The sequence below is a fragment of the Thermobia domestica genome, chromosome 14 (genome assembly GCF_964235325.1).
Source record: "Thermobia domestica chromosome 14, izTheDome1.hap1.1, whole genome shotgun sequence".
NCBI lineage: Eukaryota > Metazoa > Arthropoda > Insecta > Zygentoma > Lepismatidae > Thermobia > Thermobia domestica.
The window spans coordinates 200,302,437-200,325,039 of record NC_137467.1 but is presented as its reverse complement, the minus strand read 5'-3'; the positions used below and the strand labels follow the sequence as shown (position 1 = coordinate 200,325,039).

General features: G+C 38.0%; 1 protein-coding gene across 2 annotated transcripts in view; it reads right to left on the bottom strand.

Moving 5' to 3' along the window:
• Positions 1-22,603, bottom strand: part of LOC145670526 (AN1-type zinc finger protein 2A-like) — a 57,072-nt gene that overhangs the window by 32,409 nt on the left and 2,060 nt on the right. For both annotated transcript variants that reach the window (XM_081739304.1, XM_081739303.1), the window contains exons 2-4: positions 17,202-17,244; positions 14,085-14,268; positions 9,400-9,551 (exon numbers count right to left, since the gene is read on the bottom strand). In XM_081739304.1, coding sequence (XP_081595430.1) covers positions 9,400-9,551; positions 14,085-14,268; positions 17,202-17,244 — 379 coding nt within the window. The remainder of the gene's footprint in view (positions 1-9,399; positions 9,552-14,084; positions 14,269-17,201; positions 17,245-22,603) is intronic.

The following is a 22,603-nucleotide window of genomic DNA, read 5'->3' as shown; positions in this document are numbered from 1 at the left end:
AAAAATAAATTTAGTGAAATAATGACGGCTGTTTATTTTCATTTTATTTTATGACATTTGAAAAAGGTCATAATGTGTGCCTACCTTAGAATAGGTCACAATTATTACGAAATAAGCAACTTCTGGACATTTTAAAATATAACAATCTCCCTCTCAATTTCAGTATTAACAAGATACTTCTGACCCGTGTTAGCTGAGTCTGCTGATGACATTACTTTGAAAACAATACTGCAGAACTACAACAGATGGCGGAACCTTTTGAAATGAACTTTGGAACGTAGTATCCACCTCATTTTGGGTTTTTATTTTTTCGCTTTCTTTCAACCGTGTATCCTAATGGGGTAGGTAGAAAGCTCCCAATCTATGCCAAAAATACAATACCTTATGGGTTTTTATCAGGGTTGGCAAAAACCAGCGTTTTTATTGAAAAAATATTTAAATATTTTGCTCTATATATTTATATTATATATGGACAGAAATAAGTCTGTTTCGCCTTGATGTTATTATGCAACAACTGGGTTATGCTGAAAGGGGTCACATAAGCTTAAAGCGGAATAAAAACCGCTTCTCGAGTTACATCCGAGAGAAATTGTTCTCCATTTGAACTCGGAGCCAAGACTAATTGGCCACAAATGCTATACGTCTGCCAACTCACTCACGAAGGAATCCTAAAAATAAGTTGTACTGATCTTTACATGCTTCTTAATGTAACTGTCAAGAGTCATTTCGGAAGGACAAAAAGATAAACAGTTGCACAAGTGAAACCATTATACAGAATTACATATGGAAAATTTCAAAGTATTACGGAGTACAGAAGAACTAATTTAGTTCAAGTTAGTTAACAACGACTTTTATTGGTCCAAATTAAAGAAATACAACGACTTAATTTGCATATCAGTAAGAAAAGTAAATAAAGATACGAATTATTTGAATCCACTTTGGCTCAGACTCATTTACTCACTCACTCACTCATTTACTCACCAAAGATACTTCTCATTTCACTAAATGCCTCTCGTGGGGTCTGTATGACTTCCCCCCCACACACACACAAAGTACGGCATTTCGATGTATTTTATCAATAGTAAACATTGAAACGAAACAATATTTAGAATGTTTCTTTGATCGCAATTACATAACAATAATAAAAACTACAAAAAAATCACAAAACAAATATTTTTATAAACTTATAAAAAAACGTTGCATTTGTAGTATAACCTTTTTGAGTAATGAATGGGGAATTTAGGTCTGAATATAATACGAATAATATACGGGAGTGAAACGTGATAACCCACAAATGTGTGCATCAAGATTTTACAAACACACACTTTTACGAACATTTTTCATTTTTGGGTAGGTTTAAACCAGCCAACCCTGGTTTTCATCATTACATTTTCACTGAAATACGTATGAGGGGATTTCAATTTCCATAAACCTATTCTACCCGTGCGAGGAACGGGCACTCAGACAGTAACAATAAAAGACTATATTTGAACTAACTTAGGCATTCATATTATTAGGTTATTCGTACACATTTCAGTGACTGCTGGTCGCCATCACTATTACATTGTCTGATAACTGATACTAAACATTAGAGGATATGCAACTGGGATAAATTTCTAATATTTTGTTGTTTTGGAAATTCTAACTCAGGTAAAAAATGAAATAATACGTCCCACGATTATGCTGGCTAGGCTAAAGAAGACGGTGGAATTTATGCTAGCTAGGCTAAAGGAGACGGTGGAATGAATATAGTGGAAGTAAACGGCAGAACCCCGAGAAAACCCACTACCATGGTATTTGTTCACCATAAAGTCCACTTGGCGCGAGCTGGGATTAAACCAAGGACCATGCGCACTCTACCATTGAGCCACTGCGGCTCTAGCTCAGGTAAGACTTTAGAATATGGGCGCTGATTTACAATACGTTGGTTCATCATTCCCGAATTTTGTAACCATAAACGTAACTTTGTGCGATACGAAGGTACACTCATGTCCAAAATTTGTCGCATGTCTATAAATATGTTGTTGTAGGAAGATAATTTGATAACGAATTCGCCCGGTATTTCTTATAATGTTAGTATGTGTATAATCGGCAAAGACATATATGTGGCAAATTCCATGTCAAAAGAGCACTAAATACGAACAATAAAGCGAAAATAAAACTTTCTTGTCCATTTAGCAACATTTTGTTTTACTCATTCTAATTTTCGTATTTATAATTCTTTTCCCATGAAATTTACCACAAATATACATTTCCCGATTAGACACACAGTATCAGTATTAAAAGTACCCTGCAAAATCATTATCAAATTATATTCTTACACATAAAGGCAGTTATAGATATACGACAATCAATTTGGACATGAGTGTACATACACTTCATTGTTCTCCTTCGTAGTGAATTCAAAGTCATGTCTGGTGTTAACAAATTACAATATAGTTTTTCTGCAGACAAACACTTACTGTCCACCGGAGTTCATGAATCATGAACCAACATAACAACTTTGATAAACCGGTATTCAGGGTGGCGATAAGTAGTCGGTCAAACGTACACGAAGAAGTTAATAACACGGATGCTCAAGTGAGTTTAAGTTCAGTTTAGTTCATTAAATACGAAGGGGTATCGTAAGGTTTAAATTATCACCAGCAAGTTATTACAATATGATCATGGAATTTTGTTAGGTTATGTTTGGTTCTTATCTGCATGAAGTTAAGGAAATTAGCTCCTAATGATTGTTTATTACTTTTTAACCAAAGTGCAAGATGGATAAGATTGAGGCTCGCAGTATGATCAAGTTTCTGCATTTGAAGGGTAATAATGCCAGAGAAATTCATTTTGGTCTCCGGATCATACTGATATATCCACGTTTCATACACGATTACCAGACGCCCGAAAAAATCCTTTTCTAACAGAGTCAACATCTGTTGGGAAAGGTCACGCTGTGCTTGCTTCTGAAAAAGTGTCAGCAAACGAGGAACCCAGTTCGCAGATACCTTATATACATGTGAAGTTCCTCACGGATAATTTTCCAGACACTACCATAGCTGAGACCAGTCTCATTCATAATCGTTTGGATGGTTACACGTCTGTCTTCTAGGATTAAACACTCCACTTTCTTCCCACTGGCTACATCGTCCGTCAGGGATTGTCTTGGGTCGTCTGTGAGGGACACATGACCAGTTTGGAATTTATTCTTCCACTTTACATTGGTGTCATAAGATGGACAACCATCGCCATACACAGCCTTCATCTCGTCATGAATTTGTCTGGTATTATTACTCTTCAAATGCAAGCCCTTGATCACACTGCGAGCCTCAATTTTATCCATCTTGCACTTCGGTCACTTTTGACACAGCTTGTAAAAATTTGCACATAAGAACCCAACATAACAATGATAATATTCATCATCATATCTTAACTTCCTAGCGATAATTAAATCTTTACGATACTCCCTCGTAACTACGTATAACATAGTTTCCAAATCTTAAAAAAACAGAAATATTTATACAACAGAAATATGGAAAGAAATATTTATTTATTTATTTCTAGTGAACTACTTCATTACATACTCTTGTTGCAGACTGTTTTGGTGTTTTATGTCACTCGGATTTAGGGGAAAGAAAAGAGAGATGGGATTTCTTTTATCTACGCAGATGATGTTGATGATGATAGTAACAACACACTTTTCGACTTTTGCCTGGTGAATAGGTATATCTAAAATGAAAATAAAATGTTTAAGACTAATATCACTTCAGAAACGAAGTGATTTTAAATTAGAGTAGTTACTTAACTGTTAGTGTTACGCATTTGCTTTCCTAGATAGATTTGATTATAGTTTGCAATACAGTAAAGTCCCGAAAATTCAGCCTAAATTTGGACCGAAGGAAGGCCAAGTTTGTGAAAATGCCGGGTTATCGGAAATGAGGTTAAAACAGAACAAGTACGAGTGTTTCCTCAGAAAATATAGTACTGTACTTGTATGTATTGATTACTTGAGAATACAACAGAGAATAAACTGCCCAATTACCCTTAAACAAAGGTAAAGAAGGTACTTTATGAAGGCAAGGGCTTTACTATACAGGTAAATGAAAACTAATCAATATATACTGTACAGTAATTTACCAGATAAAGGTGTGGCCGTGTTACTCGGACTGCAGAGTTATTGAGTGCTGAATTTTTAGGGACTTTAGTGTTTAATCTTTCCCAACGTTGGGTCCAATCTTCTGGGAATGATTTTTCTGGGATACTTTTCAAACTTGAGACTTTTTACAATAGCCAACGTTAAAATAAGTTTACCAAATTTAAAATCAAATGTTTTTATTAAAGCACGGAAGATTTATTCGAGGCTGTTTTAACATTTAATCATTCTCATTAGAAACAGCGGCGCAAATCTGCCTTCAACATTTGCGGGGAGGGAAGGGGGACGTGTAAGACTAAAAAAAAAAAAAAAAAGCGATGTTTAAAATATTTAAGAAGTTGAAAAACAATGCTGTGGAGGATCAGGGGAGCAGAGTTGTCTTCAACATTGGGAGGCGGACAGATTTTAGGCTTATTCTCGGAGACATCAATTTCATCTCACTTTCCTTTGTGGTAATCGGACACAAATCACCACATTTCTCAAAAAAAATAAAAAAATAAAAAAAAAAATTCGAACCGGATTATTGGGGAGACAGTCCCTCGCGTTCCAAGATTGGAGGGGACGTGTCCCCCTCATCCTCCGGGATTTGCGCCAGTGATTACAAAGATAAAGACAAAACGAGTGATATAAATGGATAGTTCAAAGTGAAATAGTAAATAGGCTCATTACATATAAAACAGTAAGTAAACTTACGAATACAAAAGCAATTACGCGTAACTTATAACTACGATTTAACGCATATAAGATTTTAAAGTCATTACACAGAGAAAAACAAAAGAAAAGAAACACGCTCCCGATTTAATCTCCATTAAGATTCGGGGGATGAAATGGTGACATGTAACAATATCGAGAACGACAGATATTAGAGTTGAATCATCAGTTTTCAGCCTCCCTAAGTCAACTGATGCCGTTTAAGTCCAAGTTCAGCCCCCAACAGAGGCAAGACCCTCTTAGCACTCTAGGGGATAAGAGCGGGAGAAACAGACATAAATGATTATTAAAAAAGACCGATATTAGTGTTGAATTTATACTTTTCTGAGTAACTGAGATGAACAGTGACACTCAAGATGTCATTTAAGCTCAATCCTCATTAGCATCCTGAGGTGGGTGTTGAAAAACTATGACATGTAAAAATAATTGAAACTGATCGATGTTACTGTCGAATCGATAGTTTTTCGGGGTCCCTAACTAAGTTGATTGGCAGTTCCAATGACCTTTAAGTTCAAATTCAGCTTTCAGTAGCGGCAAGACTCCCCTAGCACACCTATACAGAGTAGAAGGAGATAACATACAAAATAATCGAAAACGACCGATATTAGTGTAATTACAACACTCCAGATGTCGTTTAAATCCAAGTTCAACCCCGATTAGTACCACTGGGGAAGGATGTTTAAAAAAAAAAAAAACGATATTAGTATCGAATCCATAGTTCTGGGGCCTCTAAGTTGATTGCCGACATTCCCTATACCATTTATGTCTATGTTTAACCCCTTTAGTACCCACAGGGTGGCGGGAAAAGGTTGACGTGTAACATAATAATAATAATAATAATAATAATAATAATAATAATAATGACATACTCTTAACATTAGTGTCGGATATATAATTCTCGATGACGCAGGCATATCGTTAAAGAGAAGTTCAGCACCCATCGGCATGGAAAGGGGTGAGGGGGGTGAGAAGGGGTTAAAAATAAAACGTCTCAAATAACTGAGATTAGTGTTGAATCCATAGTTTGGGTTCAACAAGCTATTAGGTTACACTCGTGATGACATTTAATCCCAAAAACAGGCATGTCAGCTGGGTTGGGAATTTATACTGGTAATGCCGAAAGCGTTGCTCGCACATCTATCTATAGATTTTTGGACGAATATATATTCCAACAGCTCGGGAACGTCTGGAGCAATTTTAACCGAACTTGATACACATACGACTTTAAATCTGGAAACAATACTGTGAAAGTAAGATATCCCAAGGAGTGGAAGTTGAAAGGTGTGACATGTGAAAATAATGCAAAACAATTTATATGCGTGAAATCCATAGTTTTCGGGGACGTTGAAATGAATAGTAACGCTCTAAATTCCATCAAGTCCAAATTCATTTCCGTCGGCAGAGCGTATGTGTGTGGGGGGGGGGGAGGGGGGGAGGAGGGGGTTGAACTATAAAATGCCATAAATTAGTGAGATTTGTGTTGAATTCATAATTTTCGGGGTCGGGAAAACGTCTGGCCCGTTTCAAATCAGCTTTAAAACATAGCCTGGATTTTTCAATCATATAAATTTCATTAAAAATGTATTCTGTGCAGGTAGGGCGTTTCAATATTTATGCCGAAAATTAAGTATCTTTTGTATTTTTAACATTATACTTTCATTGAAATAAATTTCCCTGCGCGAAGAACGGGCATTTCAGGTGTAATATAAAGGAAGAAGGAAATTCACCAATATTTTTAAACAAACTGACAGAATACCATAATAATATGTAGAGCACATTAATCATAGAATCAAAACTATTCAATGAATCGAATTTCTTACTTCTAATACATGGTTCAAAGAATTATTATTAAATCAGTTCAACATAATCTGATGTTTTCTTCAGTAATCCATAACCTCAGTAATTAATAACGTAACTACTAGAAAAATAATTCACTCGATCTATATAAATAAAAACGAAAGTGACTATGTTTGTGACTCAATAAATCTTGAACCAAACGACTGATCTCAATCAAATTTTCAACATAGACGAGGTTCGGGCCTGGAATGAGTTTTGTCATTTCACTTTGACGTTGCACCTTAGGGGAGGGGGAGATATATAAAAATGATCGAAAATGATCGATATTAGTGTCGAATCCATACCTTTCGGGCTCGCTGAGATGAACACTGATATTTCCGATGCCTTTTAAATCCAAATTCAGCCCCGCAACTTGGGGGGAGATATATAAAAATGATTGAAAAAGACCGATACCAGAGTGTGTTTCAGTAATAGTAAAAAATGACAGACTAACGAAATATACTACTAATTTTTCTTATTTTGACAGCGAAGAGGGTAGTTGACACTAGTCTATTATAAAAGTGAATACATCATAAATCAGGATAATTTTAATTACCATGCACGTATCACCAACTCAGTGCAAGTCTCTTTTGTTTCCACATACATTTTAAGGAGTTTCAGTTATTGGGAAAAAAATGAAATGAAATCTTTAAGTTTTACGTCCCACGGTTATGACGGTTAGGCTAAAGGAGACGGTGATTATGAGAGATGAGTGAAATGGTGGAATGAAGAAAGTGGGAGGAAACAGGACAACCCGGAGAAAACCCACGAGCACGGTGTTTGTCCACCACAAAGTTCACTTGGCGGGGGCTGGGACCGAACCCGGGACCCCAAGCACCAGAGGTGTTAGTTATCGGATTTCTGCTAGTACGTAGATATAGTCAAATGTTTTAGTGAAAGTTAATTATCGGTTTTTATGAATATTAAAATGACACTTGAAATTCTTCTGGTTTTTAGTAAAGCTGAAGCTGCAGACAATAAATAAATAAATAAATAAAAACCTTTTAGTGCACAAAGTGATAGATTTTGTAGAATTTGTTTCTGATGATTTACGTCTCATTAACTTCTTTAGAATTAACTCTCTACACATATAAAAAATCCTTTTAATGTATCTGGTGTGCAACTAACTAGGTTAATGATTACTGAAGAAAACACCAGAATATGCTGAAATGATTTAACAATAATTCGTTGAACCGGATACTAAAGTTAAGGAACTCTATCAATTTATTCAATATATATCCTACAGTATTTATAAATAAATATCAGAATTATTAGTTTCTAGTATCTATATTACGAAAGATATCAAAAAGTTCGTGCAGTCACCTAGAAGGTGATGAACTACGAACCCCTCTAGGGCATGCATTTTATAGTTAGGTCCTTGTACGTTAACTTCTTCCAGGTAAATCACTGAAGGTGCGATGATTGACAAACTTGAAGCAAGAAGCGTCATTAAGTTAGTCCATCTTCAGGGGAAATCAACAAAGCAGATCCAAGAGATGAAAGAAGTCTATGGGAATTAAAATCCATCGTGTGATCTAAGTCGAAACGTCAATTCCAAACTGAACACATGACCATCGTGGATGCCTCGATCTGGAAGATCATCTTTCACCAATGTGGTGTCGTATTCGAGAAAATTAAGACAATCATACAATGCAGCAGCTCATTCAGTCCACGCATGTATGATGAAGGCAGTGGAATTAGGATATGAAATATTCCCACACCCAGACTCACCAGACCTGTGATTTCTTTCTCTTCCCAAAAATGAAGCGTCCACCCAGAGGACACCAATTTGACAGTAGGATGACGTCATTTCTAAGGTTGAATTGTGGTTTCAAAGCCAAACTGCAGCCTTTAAAAAACGGGCTTACGGAAAGTGAAGACCCACTGGCAGAAATGTGTCGCTAAGCACGCTGACTAAGTAGAGATGGACTAATATCATCATAGTGTCATTGTTTTCGAGAGTGGATTTCTTCTACCTGATTGCACAATCTTTTTTTGATACTCCCTCGTCAATTTCATCATTCCATTGTAAAATTTGTCAATCCTAAGTAACTCTTATATCCCACTAGCAGCGTTCACCCCGCTTCGCTGCGGTCACCCCGGAACGCAATAAACTTTGTTACTTAGATAATTTTTACTTTTTCGCTTTCAAGTGATATGATAAAAACCATAGAAGATTGCAGTAAATCTTAACATTATATCGCCTGTCATTTATGTTAACCCGCCCCGCTTCGCTGCGGTCATCCCGGTGCTGGCATATTGTAAAAGTGTCTGTAAAAATAAGCAAATCAATTAAAAAATTTTAAACAGAAGATTCAAGCTATTTTCCGCTGTATATCGCCTGTCATTTATGTTAACCCGCCGAGTGACACGGTCATGCGGGTTGCATATAAATACGTTTATTTTTACCTATGATGAACTAATAACAAAGGATTTGTACGTTATGGACACTTGAATGGTCAATTATCTCAAGACACTGGTAATTAAAAATTAAAGTGATATGATAAAAACCATCTAGGGTCCAAATCCTAATAACCCCCCAAAAATGAAAGAAATTGGTTCAGCCGTATTAGCGTGATGAGCGGACAAAGGATTTTGTACGTTCTCTTTTATATATATAGATTAACACTTGCTTCTTTTCATAGAGAATAACTCATGGAAAGCTTCTATAGTGAGAATTACCGCAAGTTGATACGCGAGATAAGCCTACTTACGCTGCCCTCGATGCTGGCCTCTGAGGTCCTGGGCACTGATGATCTTGCGGGTGTCGATGTCTGATACAATAAGTCTTCCTGCAGTCGTTGCATACAATAGGCACTACTTCTTTCTGTTTGCAACCTTTCAGCGAGCACTTATTAGTGAACACCTGCAAATTAGGAAAAATGGAGGAATACGAGAACTGATTAAAGAAAAAAAAATCTATTAAAACAAATGAAGTGCAATATACAATTTTGATATCAGAGGAGGAAATAAAAACTAAATTTACTTATTCGTTTATTCATACATTTTTCGGCCATTACCAGTATCTTTGGCCTTAAGCCAGAAACGTATGAGGGAGCGAGTTGATTTTCAGTTTAACGTCCTGTTCAGCAGCGAGGCTATATGAGACGTGGACGTACTGATTAACGTGGAATCCGAACCACATGAGCTCCCGCCGGGAATCGAACCCGGGTCTCCCACGCCAAAGGCGCATACGCTAACCGCTTAGCCACGAAGGAGCTCTAAACGTATGAGGGAGCACACTATCCAGGGAAAGGGAAAGTGTCCAGCAACCTATATGTTAGGTACTATCCCGAAAGTTGCCTAATGTGAATGAAGAAAACTTAGGAAAATCTCACTCAGAATGTATGGCCTGAGGTTTGAAAAAAAAAAAAAAAAAAAAAAAAAAAAAAAAAAAAAAAAAAAAAGCACGAAACGTCCGCAATAATGTGAAGGTAATGCTGACCATTTTCTTCGATTCCCGTGGGATGGTACATCACAAGTACGCATCGCATGGCACAACCATTATCAAGCAGTATTACCCAGAGGATTCTCTGTCGCCTTTATGATATACGATGCAAACAACGGGATCTGCAGACAGCAAAAAAAAAAATTGGCAGTCCTATCACGATAATGCCATCTACATGATTCGCAGCCGATCCACACTTTCTTGGTCAAATACACCATTCCTGTAGTTCGTCAGGCTTCCTATTTTCTCTACATAGTGCCGGGTGACTTTCGACTCTTTTCAAAGTTTAAAATGATGATGAAAGACACCAGATTTGATTTCAGACAAGATATTATGTGAAAATGACGACCCAGCTCAATACCAGTCCAGAAGCGTTTCCAACAATAACAGGACCGCTGAGGTAGCTCTGTGCATTTCCAAAGGAACTATTTCGAAGATTAGTCACTGTACGTTATCTGAATAAAGGTACTTTTGGCGACCGAAAATTCGATATCTACCGGATACACCTCGTACATACAGGATGTAACTTAATTAATGTAACAAACGTCTGCAGGTAACTCCTGACAACGAGGTAAACATAAAAGGTCATATGAATATAGATTATTGGGCATATTGGCAGAATTAGTGACGGCTGAAAGCGTGGGAATACTAAGTTCGAAGCGGAAGATATCAAAAACCAATAAGCTTAGAGACGGTGGTTCAGAAAGTCTAGAGGTGGCGCTTCTGTACTATAGTATAGGAGTGCGGTTTGTGCTGCGAGTGTTAAATAGGATAAGTGACTGTGCTTGATTAAAACATGGTGCGTTACTTAAACCACGAACAGCCTGACACGCTACTCATGTATGGTCGTGCAGATGGCAATGGACATGAAGCGACACAACTGTATCTGGAGCGTTTTGCTAACAGACACCAATCATTATACAGGATGTTTAATCGGAACGTGTGTGAAACAGCTACCATAATATCTGCCCATGTAATGCTGATTGACCCCGTTGTGTACGAACACCTGTTATGGACGAACGTGTATTGAAAAATGTGGACAATGAGCCAGGTACGAGTACAAAGGAACTTACCATTGAAATCGTGTTAGTCACATGACTGTATTATGTGCATTACATGAAAATGCCTCGTACCTATATTACTTGCAAAGGGTACAAGGATTGACAGAAGTGGATTCCCAACCAAGTAAAGCGTTCTGCCAGTGGTTTATTCAACAGACTACCACAATCATACTGTTTCAGGCGTCAGTACTGTTCACTAACGAGGCCATGTTGGGAGGGATGGTACCATCAACATGCATAACATACACACGTGGGCAGATGCACTCATCATCAATACTAATTTGGACTCTATATACGGTGTAGTATTGTCTATGATCAAAAGATCGGCCCATACATGCTACTCCAAAGACTGAATGGAGCACAATATTTGATCTTCCTGCAGGATACACTGCCCGAATTACTGGACCCACGCAATTCAGTGTGAGTGTCCGCCGGTGGTTGAACAACAACTCAAGACGTTGGATCGGGCGTGGCGGTCATGTGCATTGGCTTGCCTGGTATCCGGACATGAATCCGCTGGATTTTTATTTGTGGGAATACATTAAAATTGTGGTGTATGCTACTTCTGCCAACGATGTCAACGACTTGGAACAGCGTATCCATAACGCCTATGCAACTGTTCACCATGAACTAGGTATCTTCGAAAGGGTCCAGCGTTGTCATGCATGTATTATTGTCCGTGGTAGACAATTTGAACATCTCCTATGATGTACACACCGAACGTACGTTTGTTTCTCTTTGCACGTCAAAATCTACTGCTTCGAACTTACTGTTCCCACGGTTTCGGCCCTCACTAATGCAGCTAATATGACAAATATGTTATACGTTTATACTGTAGGGCATTTCTTGCTTATCATAATGACTGGAATCGTCTCCCGACGTTTGTTACTTATGACATGATTTGACATATTTATACAATTGCTTTTCAGACGAATATGGGGCTCCCTCATGGCTATATGATCAGGATATATACTTTGTGTGCGCGAACTCAGGATCAATTTCTAATGGGTGATCAATGTGGTTCGGACTTTATGTTAAACTGTGGCTTTAAGTCTCATTTAGCCTCAGTGCTGAAAAAGAAATTAAAACTCTAAATCAAAGAATCAACCAACGACAAACCAGTTCACAATCACCTTCACTTTCGTAGGGTATACACAAAGTGGGAATAATGCAGAAACGTAGTCTCCTTAAAAATCCAGGGAAAATTCCAAACATTCGGTTCAGAAGCTCTTCCATATCAGGTCTACAGTTCTCATTGACGGGGTGCGGTGGCTCAGTGGTAGAGCGTTCATCTCCGGTGTTTGGTGTCCCTGGTTCGATCCCAGCTCGCGCCATGCGGACTTTGTGATGAACAAACACCGTGCTCGTGGGTTTTCTCTGGGTTCTCCCATTTCGTTCATCCCACCATTTCACTCTTCTCTCATCATCACCGTCTGCTTTAGCCTACCCGACATAAACGTGGGACGTAAAACTTAAAGATTTCATTTCATTTTTTTCTCATTTAGTACCTTCACATTTCTCCTTAAAAGAACATTTGGAAGATTAATTATTAATCATTAATCACAAAATTAACTTAAAAGTATGTATGTGATATACTGCTACAAATCTTACTCTGATGAATTTAAAACATTCGTTCACTGATGGCAAAAATATGATGCAACTTAACATTATTAGCGACAATTTTGTCTACGAGGGTCAGTCAGAATGTTAGTTGCAATGCTTAAGAAAATAAAACAGGATAGAAATTTTACAATAACTTTATTTTTATCGTAAAGTTCGATTCACAATCTACTTTTCAACGTAATTACCTCCTTTATTTAAACATCTGTCGAGGCGTGGTATAAGTTTTTCCATGCCTTCTGCAAGGAAATCTCGTCCAATGCCCGATAACCATGCACACTACCATGAGAAATACCCAGTTCATTTGCGATTTCGCCTATTGTTATGCGTCTGTTAGCAAGAATGCATTCATTCACACGAGCAGCGATTTCCGGATTTGTCGCAGTTGATGGTCTTCCCTCGCGCTCAGCATCGTCAATATCTGTACGTCCGTTCTCAAACATATTGCACCACTTCGCGATAGCTTGACGTTGACATTGCATTTTCACCATACATTTCATGCAACTGCCGATAAATTTCTGTACAGTTACACCTTTTCGCCCACAAAAACCGAATCACTACACGCATTTTCACCATACATTTCATGCTACTGCCGATAAATTTCCGTACAGTTACACCTTTTCGCCCACAAAAAACGAATCACTACACGCAATTTCACCATACATTTCATGCAACTGCCGATAAATTTCCGTACAGTTACACCTTTTCGCCCACAAAAAACGAATCACTACACACATTTTCACCATACATTTCATGCAACTGCCGATAAATTTCCGTACAGTTACACCTTTTCGCCCACAAAAAACGAATCACTACACGCATTTTCACCATACATTTCATGCAACTGCCGATAAATTTCCGTACAGTTACACCTTTTCGCCCACAAAAAACGAATCACTACACGCATTTTCACCATACATTTCATGCAACTGCCGATAAATTTCCGTACAGTTACACCTTTTCGCCCACAAAAAACGAATCACTACACGCATTTTCAATTTGGACGCCAGTTGCAGCTGTCCAGACATATTTACGACTGATTATCAGAACATCTCCACTTGCCTGGTGAAAGCCGCTACGTCACACGATACAGTTACATGTGTGCAGTGTTGCCGCACAGTTTCATCAAAATAACCTTTGACCGAAAATATTTACGAAGGAATACACCTAACTTTCTGACTGACCCATGTATTTACCTACTTCAGAAATAAATTCCAATTTTGACATGAACAACACTCTTATTATTACTTATTCTCATTAATTAAGTTACCTTTCTTCTGTTCTTGGCAGGGTCTGACAGGCAGTCGCTGTCAATGTGAGCACCAACAACGACGTCCGGTTGTTCGCCCTTCTTCACAGGGATTGGTTTGTTGCACAGCGGGCACACAGGCACTTGGACATTCTTTTTGTACTCAGAAGGACACTCATGGCTGCCATAAGAGATATGCTCTTGACTGAAAGAATAATATATGTATAAAGATTACTTATCTTATTCTCCTGTAATGAAATACACACAAAATCAAGCTTCGCACCTGTCCAGTAGATATCCTGTGCGTCTTTGATACACATGTCCTGGGTTCGATTCTCGGTGAACGCATTATGGTATTTCAGACTCCACTTTAAACTGTATCTCCACGTTTCATATAGCCGTGGTGCTACAAAGGAAATCTGAACTTCAACAAACAAGAAGAACAAACAAAATCACATGATGTTCGATCAACACAATCAATTATGTTCAGAAAAACTTATCTCAGAATGCATCTTACTTGATAACTCTCGTACAGTTTCAACGGACACTTTCGTTTTCTTTGGCAGGTATAGAAATTCCTACTGCAAACTTAGATTAAATGTCATGACGAAACAATGTCATTTTGTATTTACAGTAGTTAGATTTGAATTTAGCGCCCCTTTTTAGCGGCGAGGCTATATAAGACGCGGACCTACAGCTTAACGGGGAATCCGAACTACATAAGCTCCCATCAGGAATCGAACCAGGGTCTCTCAAGACAAAGGCAGGTACGCTATCTACATAGCCACGTGGCAGCTAATCTTGTACTTACAAAAAACAACAGTGCGGGAAGGTAGACAAGAAAGTTCGAAATCGAAATAACAATTTGCAACCTTCAATTAGGTTGAGTAGTATCATTCAACTGATCAGGACCAGGAAAAAATACATTTTTTGCGTTATGATATATGATGTTAGTTTGCAGCAGGAATATGCAAATCCGTCGAAGAAGACACGAGAAACCTTAATCGAATTGTATCGAGATTACCAAGTAAAATATATTCAGAGCTAACCTTTACTAAATAATAAACATGCGTTAATATCTTTCATTACGTAATTACAATAAACTAAGATTTAACGGCTAAAAATTCGTCATTGTGCAGAAATGAAATGGTACAAAGATCAAGAACTTCAAGTAACACGCAACACAAATATTTACCTAAAGATTTTATAATTTCCCCCCAAACAATCCAAAACTCTTAAAATTAAACTCGGGGACACGGTGGCTCAGTGGTAAGAGCCCACATCTGGTGCGTGAAGTCCCTGGTTCGATCCCAGGCCAAAAAAGTTTGCGGTGGACAACATCGTGTTCGTAGGTTTTCTCGTGCACTTCAATTTCCTCCCACTTTCTCATTCCACCGATTCTTTCATCATCATAGTCTCTCTTAGTCTAAAATGGCATAACCGTGGGACGTTACAAAACTGAAAAATTTCATTTCATTTTTCTTAAATTAGACTCAAGAATGAGTCTAAATATTAATTTATTTGAAGTTCAATGTCCCAGATTATAAGGAAGACAATGATGATGGGATAGATTATAAAGGTGAACCACGAGAAAAACCGCGTACAGTATGTTTGTCCATTACAAGGCCACTTGACGGTTACTGGGATTGAAATATTTAATAACGGTGAAATTTTCAATTGGAATCTTTATCTTCGTCGGTGGCCTAATTTATTTCTATAAACACGTACTGTTCATTCAGTCCCATTTCATGGCTTCCATTATATAAAGAAAAATCATTTTAAATATGGTTAAACTTGCTAAGAGTTCACGCTGTCTCGGGTCTGCTATCCACGTATGTCACTTGAGCTCACAAAGGCTCAATTGAGCCCGAGGGAGGGGCTTGGAATAGGATCTTTACTACCATTACATCACAATTAGGAGCATCATTGCAGCAATAATAGTAATAATATTGTAAACAACTATGAAAAACTTGCACAATTTGGGTCCATTTTAAGATGGAAACTACGAATTCTATATTACTGTTGATATTGCTCATTTCAACCTATTCTTTTTTCTCCTGCCTTTTCTCACTTACGGCGGGTCGACGTTTCTGTGTTTCTGATGACTTTTCTCCATAAAGCCCTGTCCTGGTATTTTCCACTGTTAGACCTTTCTTCCTGAAGTCATTTTTAATCATATCCATCCTTTTTCGTTTTCCTCTACTTGTCTTCACATCCACTTTCACCGCCATCAAGAAGAAGTCGTTTATTCTTCTCATTAGCTGGCCACAGCTCTGCAGTCTTCTTTATTGGATCTTCTTCCCTGTAACCTTGGTTGTTCCTCTTACTCTCTCGTTCTTCATCTCTGTATAATAAATTTTTCAGAAAAAAAGCCCATTTTCCTCGAATTTCCCTCTTCAGGTATACGATACAGAAATGCAAATGGTACTGTTCGGACAATAAATGAAATGAAATCTTTGTTTTACGTCTCACGGTTATGCCGGTTAGGCTAAAGGAGACGGTGATAATGAGAAAGGAATGAAATGGTGGAATGAAGAAAGTGTGAGGAAACGGGACAACCCCGAGGAAACCCACGAGCACGGTGTTTGCTCACCACAAAGTCCACAGGGCGCGAGCTGGGATCGAACCAGGGACCCCAAGCACCGGAGGTGAACGCTCTACCACTGAGCCACCCCCCACCCCCCGCGTACTGTTTGGAAAGTTGCTTTATTTTGAAGACAATGAAATTTAAACGATGATTCTAGCATAGTGAGCATGCACTACCTGCTAAACTGAAAGTCTAAAATTTAGTTTAAAAATCCCAAAAGGGCTAACCAGTATTTTGCATTTATTTTTATTTTTTTACCATGATTCTCCGGTTATGCAGAACTTCACATCTTTTTTTCCAATTTTAGCATTCCTCTTGCATTGTGTGCGTTATTTCTACGTGCAAATTATCATTCTTCACAACACATGCACCTAAAGATTTAAAATTTTTCACCTGACTCAACCGCTCTTCTTACAGTTCTACTTCACCGTATTCTTCACGGTTAAATTCATTTCAACCAATACTTTAAAATTTTCGTTACCAAATGCTTTAGTATTAATATTATTATTTTACAAAGCATAGTAAGTCAAGAAGCACTGCAGAACACTTACCAAAAAATACCTTGACAAGCGTCACATTTTAAGGGTAGAAAATCTGGAAGTAAAAAGAACAAATTTTGTATATAATTATACATAAATGTAAATTGAAAGACAAATGAAAAACAAGTGATATCTAACTGTCTACACGAAAAGATAGAGTTACTATATGTCAGCATTTATACGCATATGTTCACATTTTAAGAATAAAAATTTCCGACTGCATACGTTTTGCTCAATTCTCTGATCTGTTCGCATTTTCTAAGCTTACATATGATGTCAACTGAAAATCAGATATTACACACGTAGAGATATGTTCGGCAATTTGTGTTCAGAGAAAGAATTGTTAGAAGAGGAAAAAACATAGCAAACCCGTTAACTAGGGGTGGTCTCGGGTCTCAGCCTTCCGCAAAGGAGGCTAATAATACTGATACAACATATACATAATTGTGTAGCTTCCGATTTTTTAAATATAAAAACTTAATTAGGAACTAGTTTTTATTTTTTTACTCTTGAGCAAGGAGTTTCACTATACCCTGGCCGGCGAACGAGATTTCTGACAGCTCAGCTCGCGAGGACGACTGAGGAGTGCTGTGTTGCCATGTGCTTCTCGCGCAAGGGGAGAATAATCTTCTTCTTGGTTGAGAGTGGTGGGATTTTTAACATTCCGTACTAATTGTTAATGAAACAAGGAATGAAAAACACAATATATTGTATAATATTAATAATGTCTTAGTCGCCCATATACGATAACAGCAATACGATAGAATTGAAAGCTACAGTGTATGTAAGAAAGAAAACAACAAATTTTAGTGTGAAAAATCCTACAGCGAACATTGAATATAATACACACCAATGTAGAACTTTCTTTTTTAATACATAATGAAAAAATGTTCCTACATACTTTTTACTATCACTGCTCGTCTAGAGGGAAAACACCACAATCTTCGAATAATGCATTCTCGCCCGAAGGAACACTTTCCTCTTCAGATGTTTGAGCCTCAGAATCACTATCGCTGTCACTATCTCCAACGTTTATTATAAGTCTGCCTACTCTTTCTTGCAAAATACCTTCCGATTCCCACGCTCTTTTTATATCACCCTATGTATGATCAATTACTTTCCGCCACTGTTCGGGTGAAACTTCTTGTATAGCTTCTTCTACGAGGTTTCGCACAGATGTTAACGTGAACAACTTGTTGTTTTCTGCTACAAAGTCCTTCACTTGGCCCCAAATCATTTCAATTGCATTAAAATGACAATGATACGGAGAAATCCTAATTACTTTGTGCCCATTATCCTTAGCTATTTTGTCTATTGTGTATTGTACATATCTGTGTTTATGAAGCTTTACTATTTGAATAAGTTCGATTTTTGTCATTGACGTGTTGCAAGCTGGAATATTATTCTTCTGTAACCAACCTAAAATTTCTGCTTTCTTGTTGCTGAGTGTAGGGGCTCTGCATAGTTGTACTGGATGATAGGGCGCATTGTCCATCAAAATGACGGAGTTGGTCTTTATGTTTGGAAGGAGTGAACTGACAAACCAATCATAAATTTTTTCTCCTGTCATTTCTTCATGATAGTCAATAGTTTTTTTTTTTTTTTGGACTGAAACAGCAATAAGACATTCGGTATGAAACCCTCATATGAACCTGCATGTAACAGAATGAGACGACTGCCCTTTCCAAGAGGTGCTTTTGTTATGCCTGCAATGGTATCATCCGTCCACCCCTGCGACCTAGTATGATTTGCATTAATCCATGTTTCATCTATCCACACGAGGTTTTCTCGATGCCCTTGTAAAATGTCCCGCAAACACTGGTATCTTTTGGCATCAACATCTATTCTTTCCAACAAAACTTTTCGCCCTGAATACTTCTTCCACTTGAACTCAAGACCTTTCAATACTAACGATAAACTAGTTTTACTCCCATCTAACAACCCACTATCCTTAATTGAAGCAAGTAGGTTTTTTCCGGGTGGGAAATTCTTTTCGCTGGTAGTAGTCATAAAGATGCCGCCGGATCGCATCTTTTTGAAATGCATCCAATTTGTCACTCTTGAAGTTATCTTTATACTTTTTCCCGGAGTTGTTAACACCCCTGAAGGCTCATTCAAATTTTTTGGGCTCTTTTCTTTAGTGATCCTTGTCACTGTGGCTGTTCCGATATGCAAAGTTGCAGACATTCTCTGCACAACCTTAGAAACTGGAAATAATGGTCCTCCATTCTCCCTTTCTGCCTCAAAATATTCCCGCAAATTATACACAAGTCCTCGAGATTGACTATATAAAACAACACTTTTCTCCTTTCTGCTTGCAGATGTCACTTTCTCTCAAGGTCCACGTTTATACGAATCAAAAACAAAAATTAACTCACCCACACAATATTCACACAACACGACAAAGCGGAAGTTCTAAACAAAAGATAAAAAGAGGGACTTGACTAACCGGACGGCAAAAGGAAGGGAGGGGGTGAGTGAAAGTTTGGCAAAGTCCGGTGGTTACCATGGAGAAGGGGACAGGTTCTGAGCCTAGGGTTGGTTGACCTGCTGTCTCGCCGTGACCTTGTGCAAATCCGTCAGAAATCATCATTCACCGGCCAGGGTATAGTGGATCTAGAGTCACTCATACAAAAGTGTACGAAAGATTCTACAACGCAAGTCCCCCATATGGGTTAGTAGTCAGGTACCTTTCTGTACCACACCTCAATATTTAATTCACACAGCGAGCGAGCGATAGCGAGTGAAGGCGGCTAAGAAACCCCGCAGGGTACATGTTTTCTGTGTTTATTACAACTCAGGGAAGAGGGGGGACCAGTGTTCTAGAATCCTGCCAAAACGGCACATAATTTTGCACCCTCTTATTTATTTTTTTTAAAAAATAATTTTATTATCTTTGAGGAACGAGTTGCATTGCTGGCATAGGCGGAGTTAGGAATTGTCTGCTGGGAGGCAGACCTTTTGGTCGGTAACGGTAGGTGGCCATCTTATACGTGGCATTTTTTTTCTTTCAAAATTGGGGAGGCAATGCCCCCCATAACTCCGCCCATGACTGCTGGGTGCAGATTCACTTAGGGGCTGTACTAATAACGATACAAATATATATACGGGTGATTCCACGAAAAAGGGAAATTTTCACTTGGAAAATTTTTGTTCCGTTGATGGTCGCCTATTTCAATAAAAATATCACATGCACTTACTACTACTAAGTACATGTTAATTAGGTGTTCAGCAGAGCTGAATCGTTATTGGTGTAGTAAATAAAAAATAATAAACTTTTCAGCACCCACGGAGTTGAGACCATAGGTCACGGAGTTGAGATTAGTTAACACGGAGTTGAATATTGCTGTGGAGTTGAGAAACGTGATACATCTGGGTGATAAGTTTTGGTTTATAAGTGATTAAGCTTATAATTTACATAAAAAATGAAATAATTTTCCAATAGTTTTTGTAAGTTAGAATTATTCTCCTTATGTTGAATAAAATTCTAACAAACTAGATGACACGTAATTTGTTATACAAAAATACTCCAGAAAATACTGCAAGCATATGAAAATATATCTAATGAAGGTTCCAAAATTGAGTATATATATATATATGAATATGTAACGTAAATAAGAAAAAAAGAAATACACATACACTTATCGAATATTGAAAAATTATTGCGCTTTCAATATGTTGACTATCATATGGAGAGGACAAACTTTTTACATAAGCTTACGAAACAGACGAAGTAGTCACTAAACCTGTCTATTGTCTATTTGTTTTCTGAGCTTATGTAAACCGTTTGTCTTCTCTGTGTGATCAAGGCCACACGTCGAAAGTGCAATACTTTTTCAACATTTGGTAAGTGTATTTGTACCGTATATTTGGTATATATACAAGGTGTTTCAAAACAATACACACATCGTTTGGGAGCTGATTTCTGACACCAAGATAAGACGAAAAGTATAGACAACTGGGTGCACAAATGCTTCCTTTCGGAGTTATAGGCTGCCGAAAACATGAAAAAAAAAATGAACTTTAAAGGTCCATAGCTCCAAAACTATGAGATCTGCCGTAGTCGGGTCACGACTTCACTTAGGAACTAATATGTGCACTATCCAAAAATATGTTTCAGAATCCTGAGGTACTCACGAAGCAATTTTTATAGAGGGAGTTTGGTTACGGGCGTATAATCTGAAGTACTCACCAACTACTTTTATAAAAGTTGTTGTGGAAGTACCGCAAGATTCTGAAACATGGATATTTGGGTAGCGCACATACTAATTCCTAAGTGAAGTCTGACCCGACTACGGTAGGTCCCATAGTTTTATGCTATGGACCTTCACCTTCAAGGTTAATTTTTTTTCATGTTTTCGGCAGCCTATAACTGCGAAAGGAAGCATTTGTGCACCCAGATTGGTCTATACTTTTTATCTTATCTTGGTGTTAGGAATCACCTCCCAAACGTTGTCGGTATTGTTTGAAACGCCCTGTATAATGCACACTAAATGACAGTGTAAGGCACTCATCATTTCTGTTTTCTTTGGATAATTCGATGTTCTTTGTTAAGTAGTCCTCATTTTCCACTCCAATGAAGGAAATGTCTTGAGGAAACAGGGAAGGGCTGTTCTAGTCTACACAGAATGACAACTGCCAACGCTTTTTAAACGTCAGGTTTAGTAGGCCAGGAGAAATTCCTCCCGATCCGCGTCATAAAATTGACTGTCCGCATATTGCCCTCAGACTCTTCGACAATCTCTGAAAAGAAAACAATTAGTTGATCATAAGATTCAGACGTCAATAGGTTAAAAACAGATACCATCCATCTTGACTTGACTGAAGTTTTACCTCCGGCTACCTGACAGCCCCAAATCTGAACTTCCGCGAAACACTCCTTAAATGGGCTAGGACCCTCCAGCCGGTCTTTGAGTGTGAATGACACGTGGTCAGCGTGTCGGCTCCTACGACCGTTGCGATGGTCTGCGCGATCAGGTTTCAGTACATCTCTACTCAAATGAGTTTTTTAATTGCCTTACTGTGCAAAGTAAACACCATTAATTTTTGAGCTTCCACCGGGAAACAAACCCAGAACCACGCACGAAAGGCGAGCATACCAGTCACTAGACCATAAACGAGCTTTATTTCTATCAATATATTGAAAGAACAAATATTTGGAAGAGCATGAGCATAACAAACACTACAGGATTATCAACTCCGTGACTTGTCTCAACACCGTGGATTCCTTAGTTTTCAGATGGACATGGAGTTGAGAACCATGGAGTTGAGAAAATCGAATATAATTTATTTTTACCGGCCCACTTTTTAACCAGTACATGTGAGTAATTGTGTACGAATTTTCTACGTTAAGGCGTAGGTTTCTCAAGGGAAAGAAGGTATATACCATACAAATACACTCAGTAATAAATACC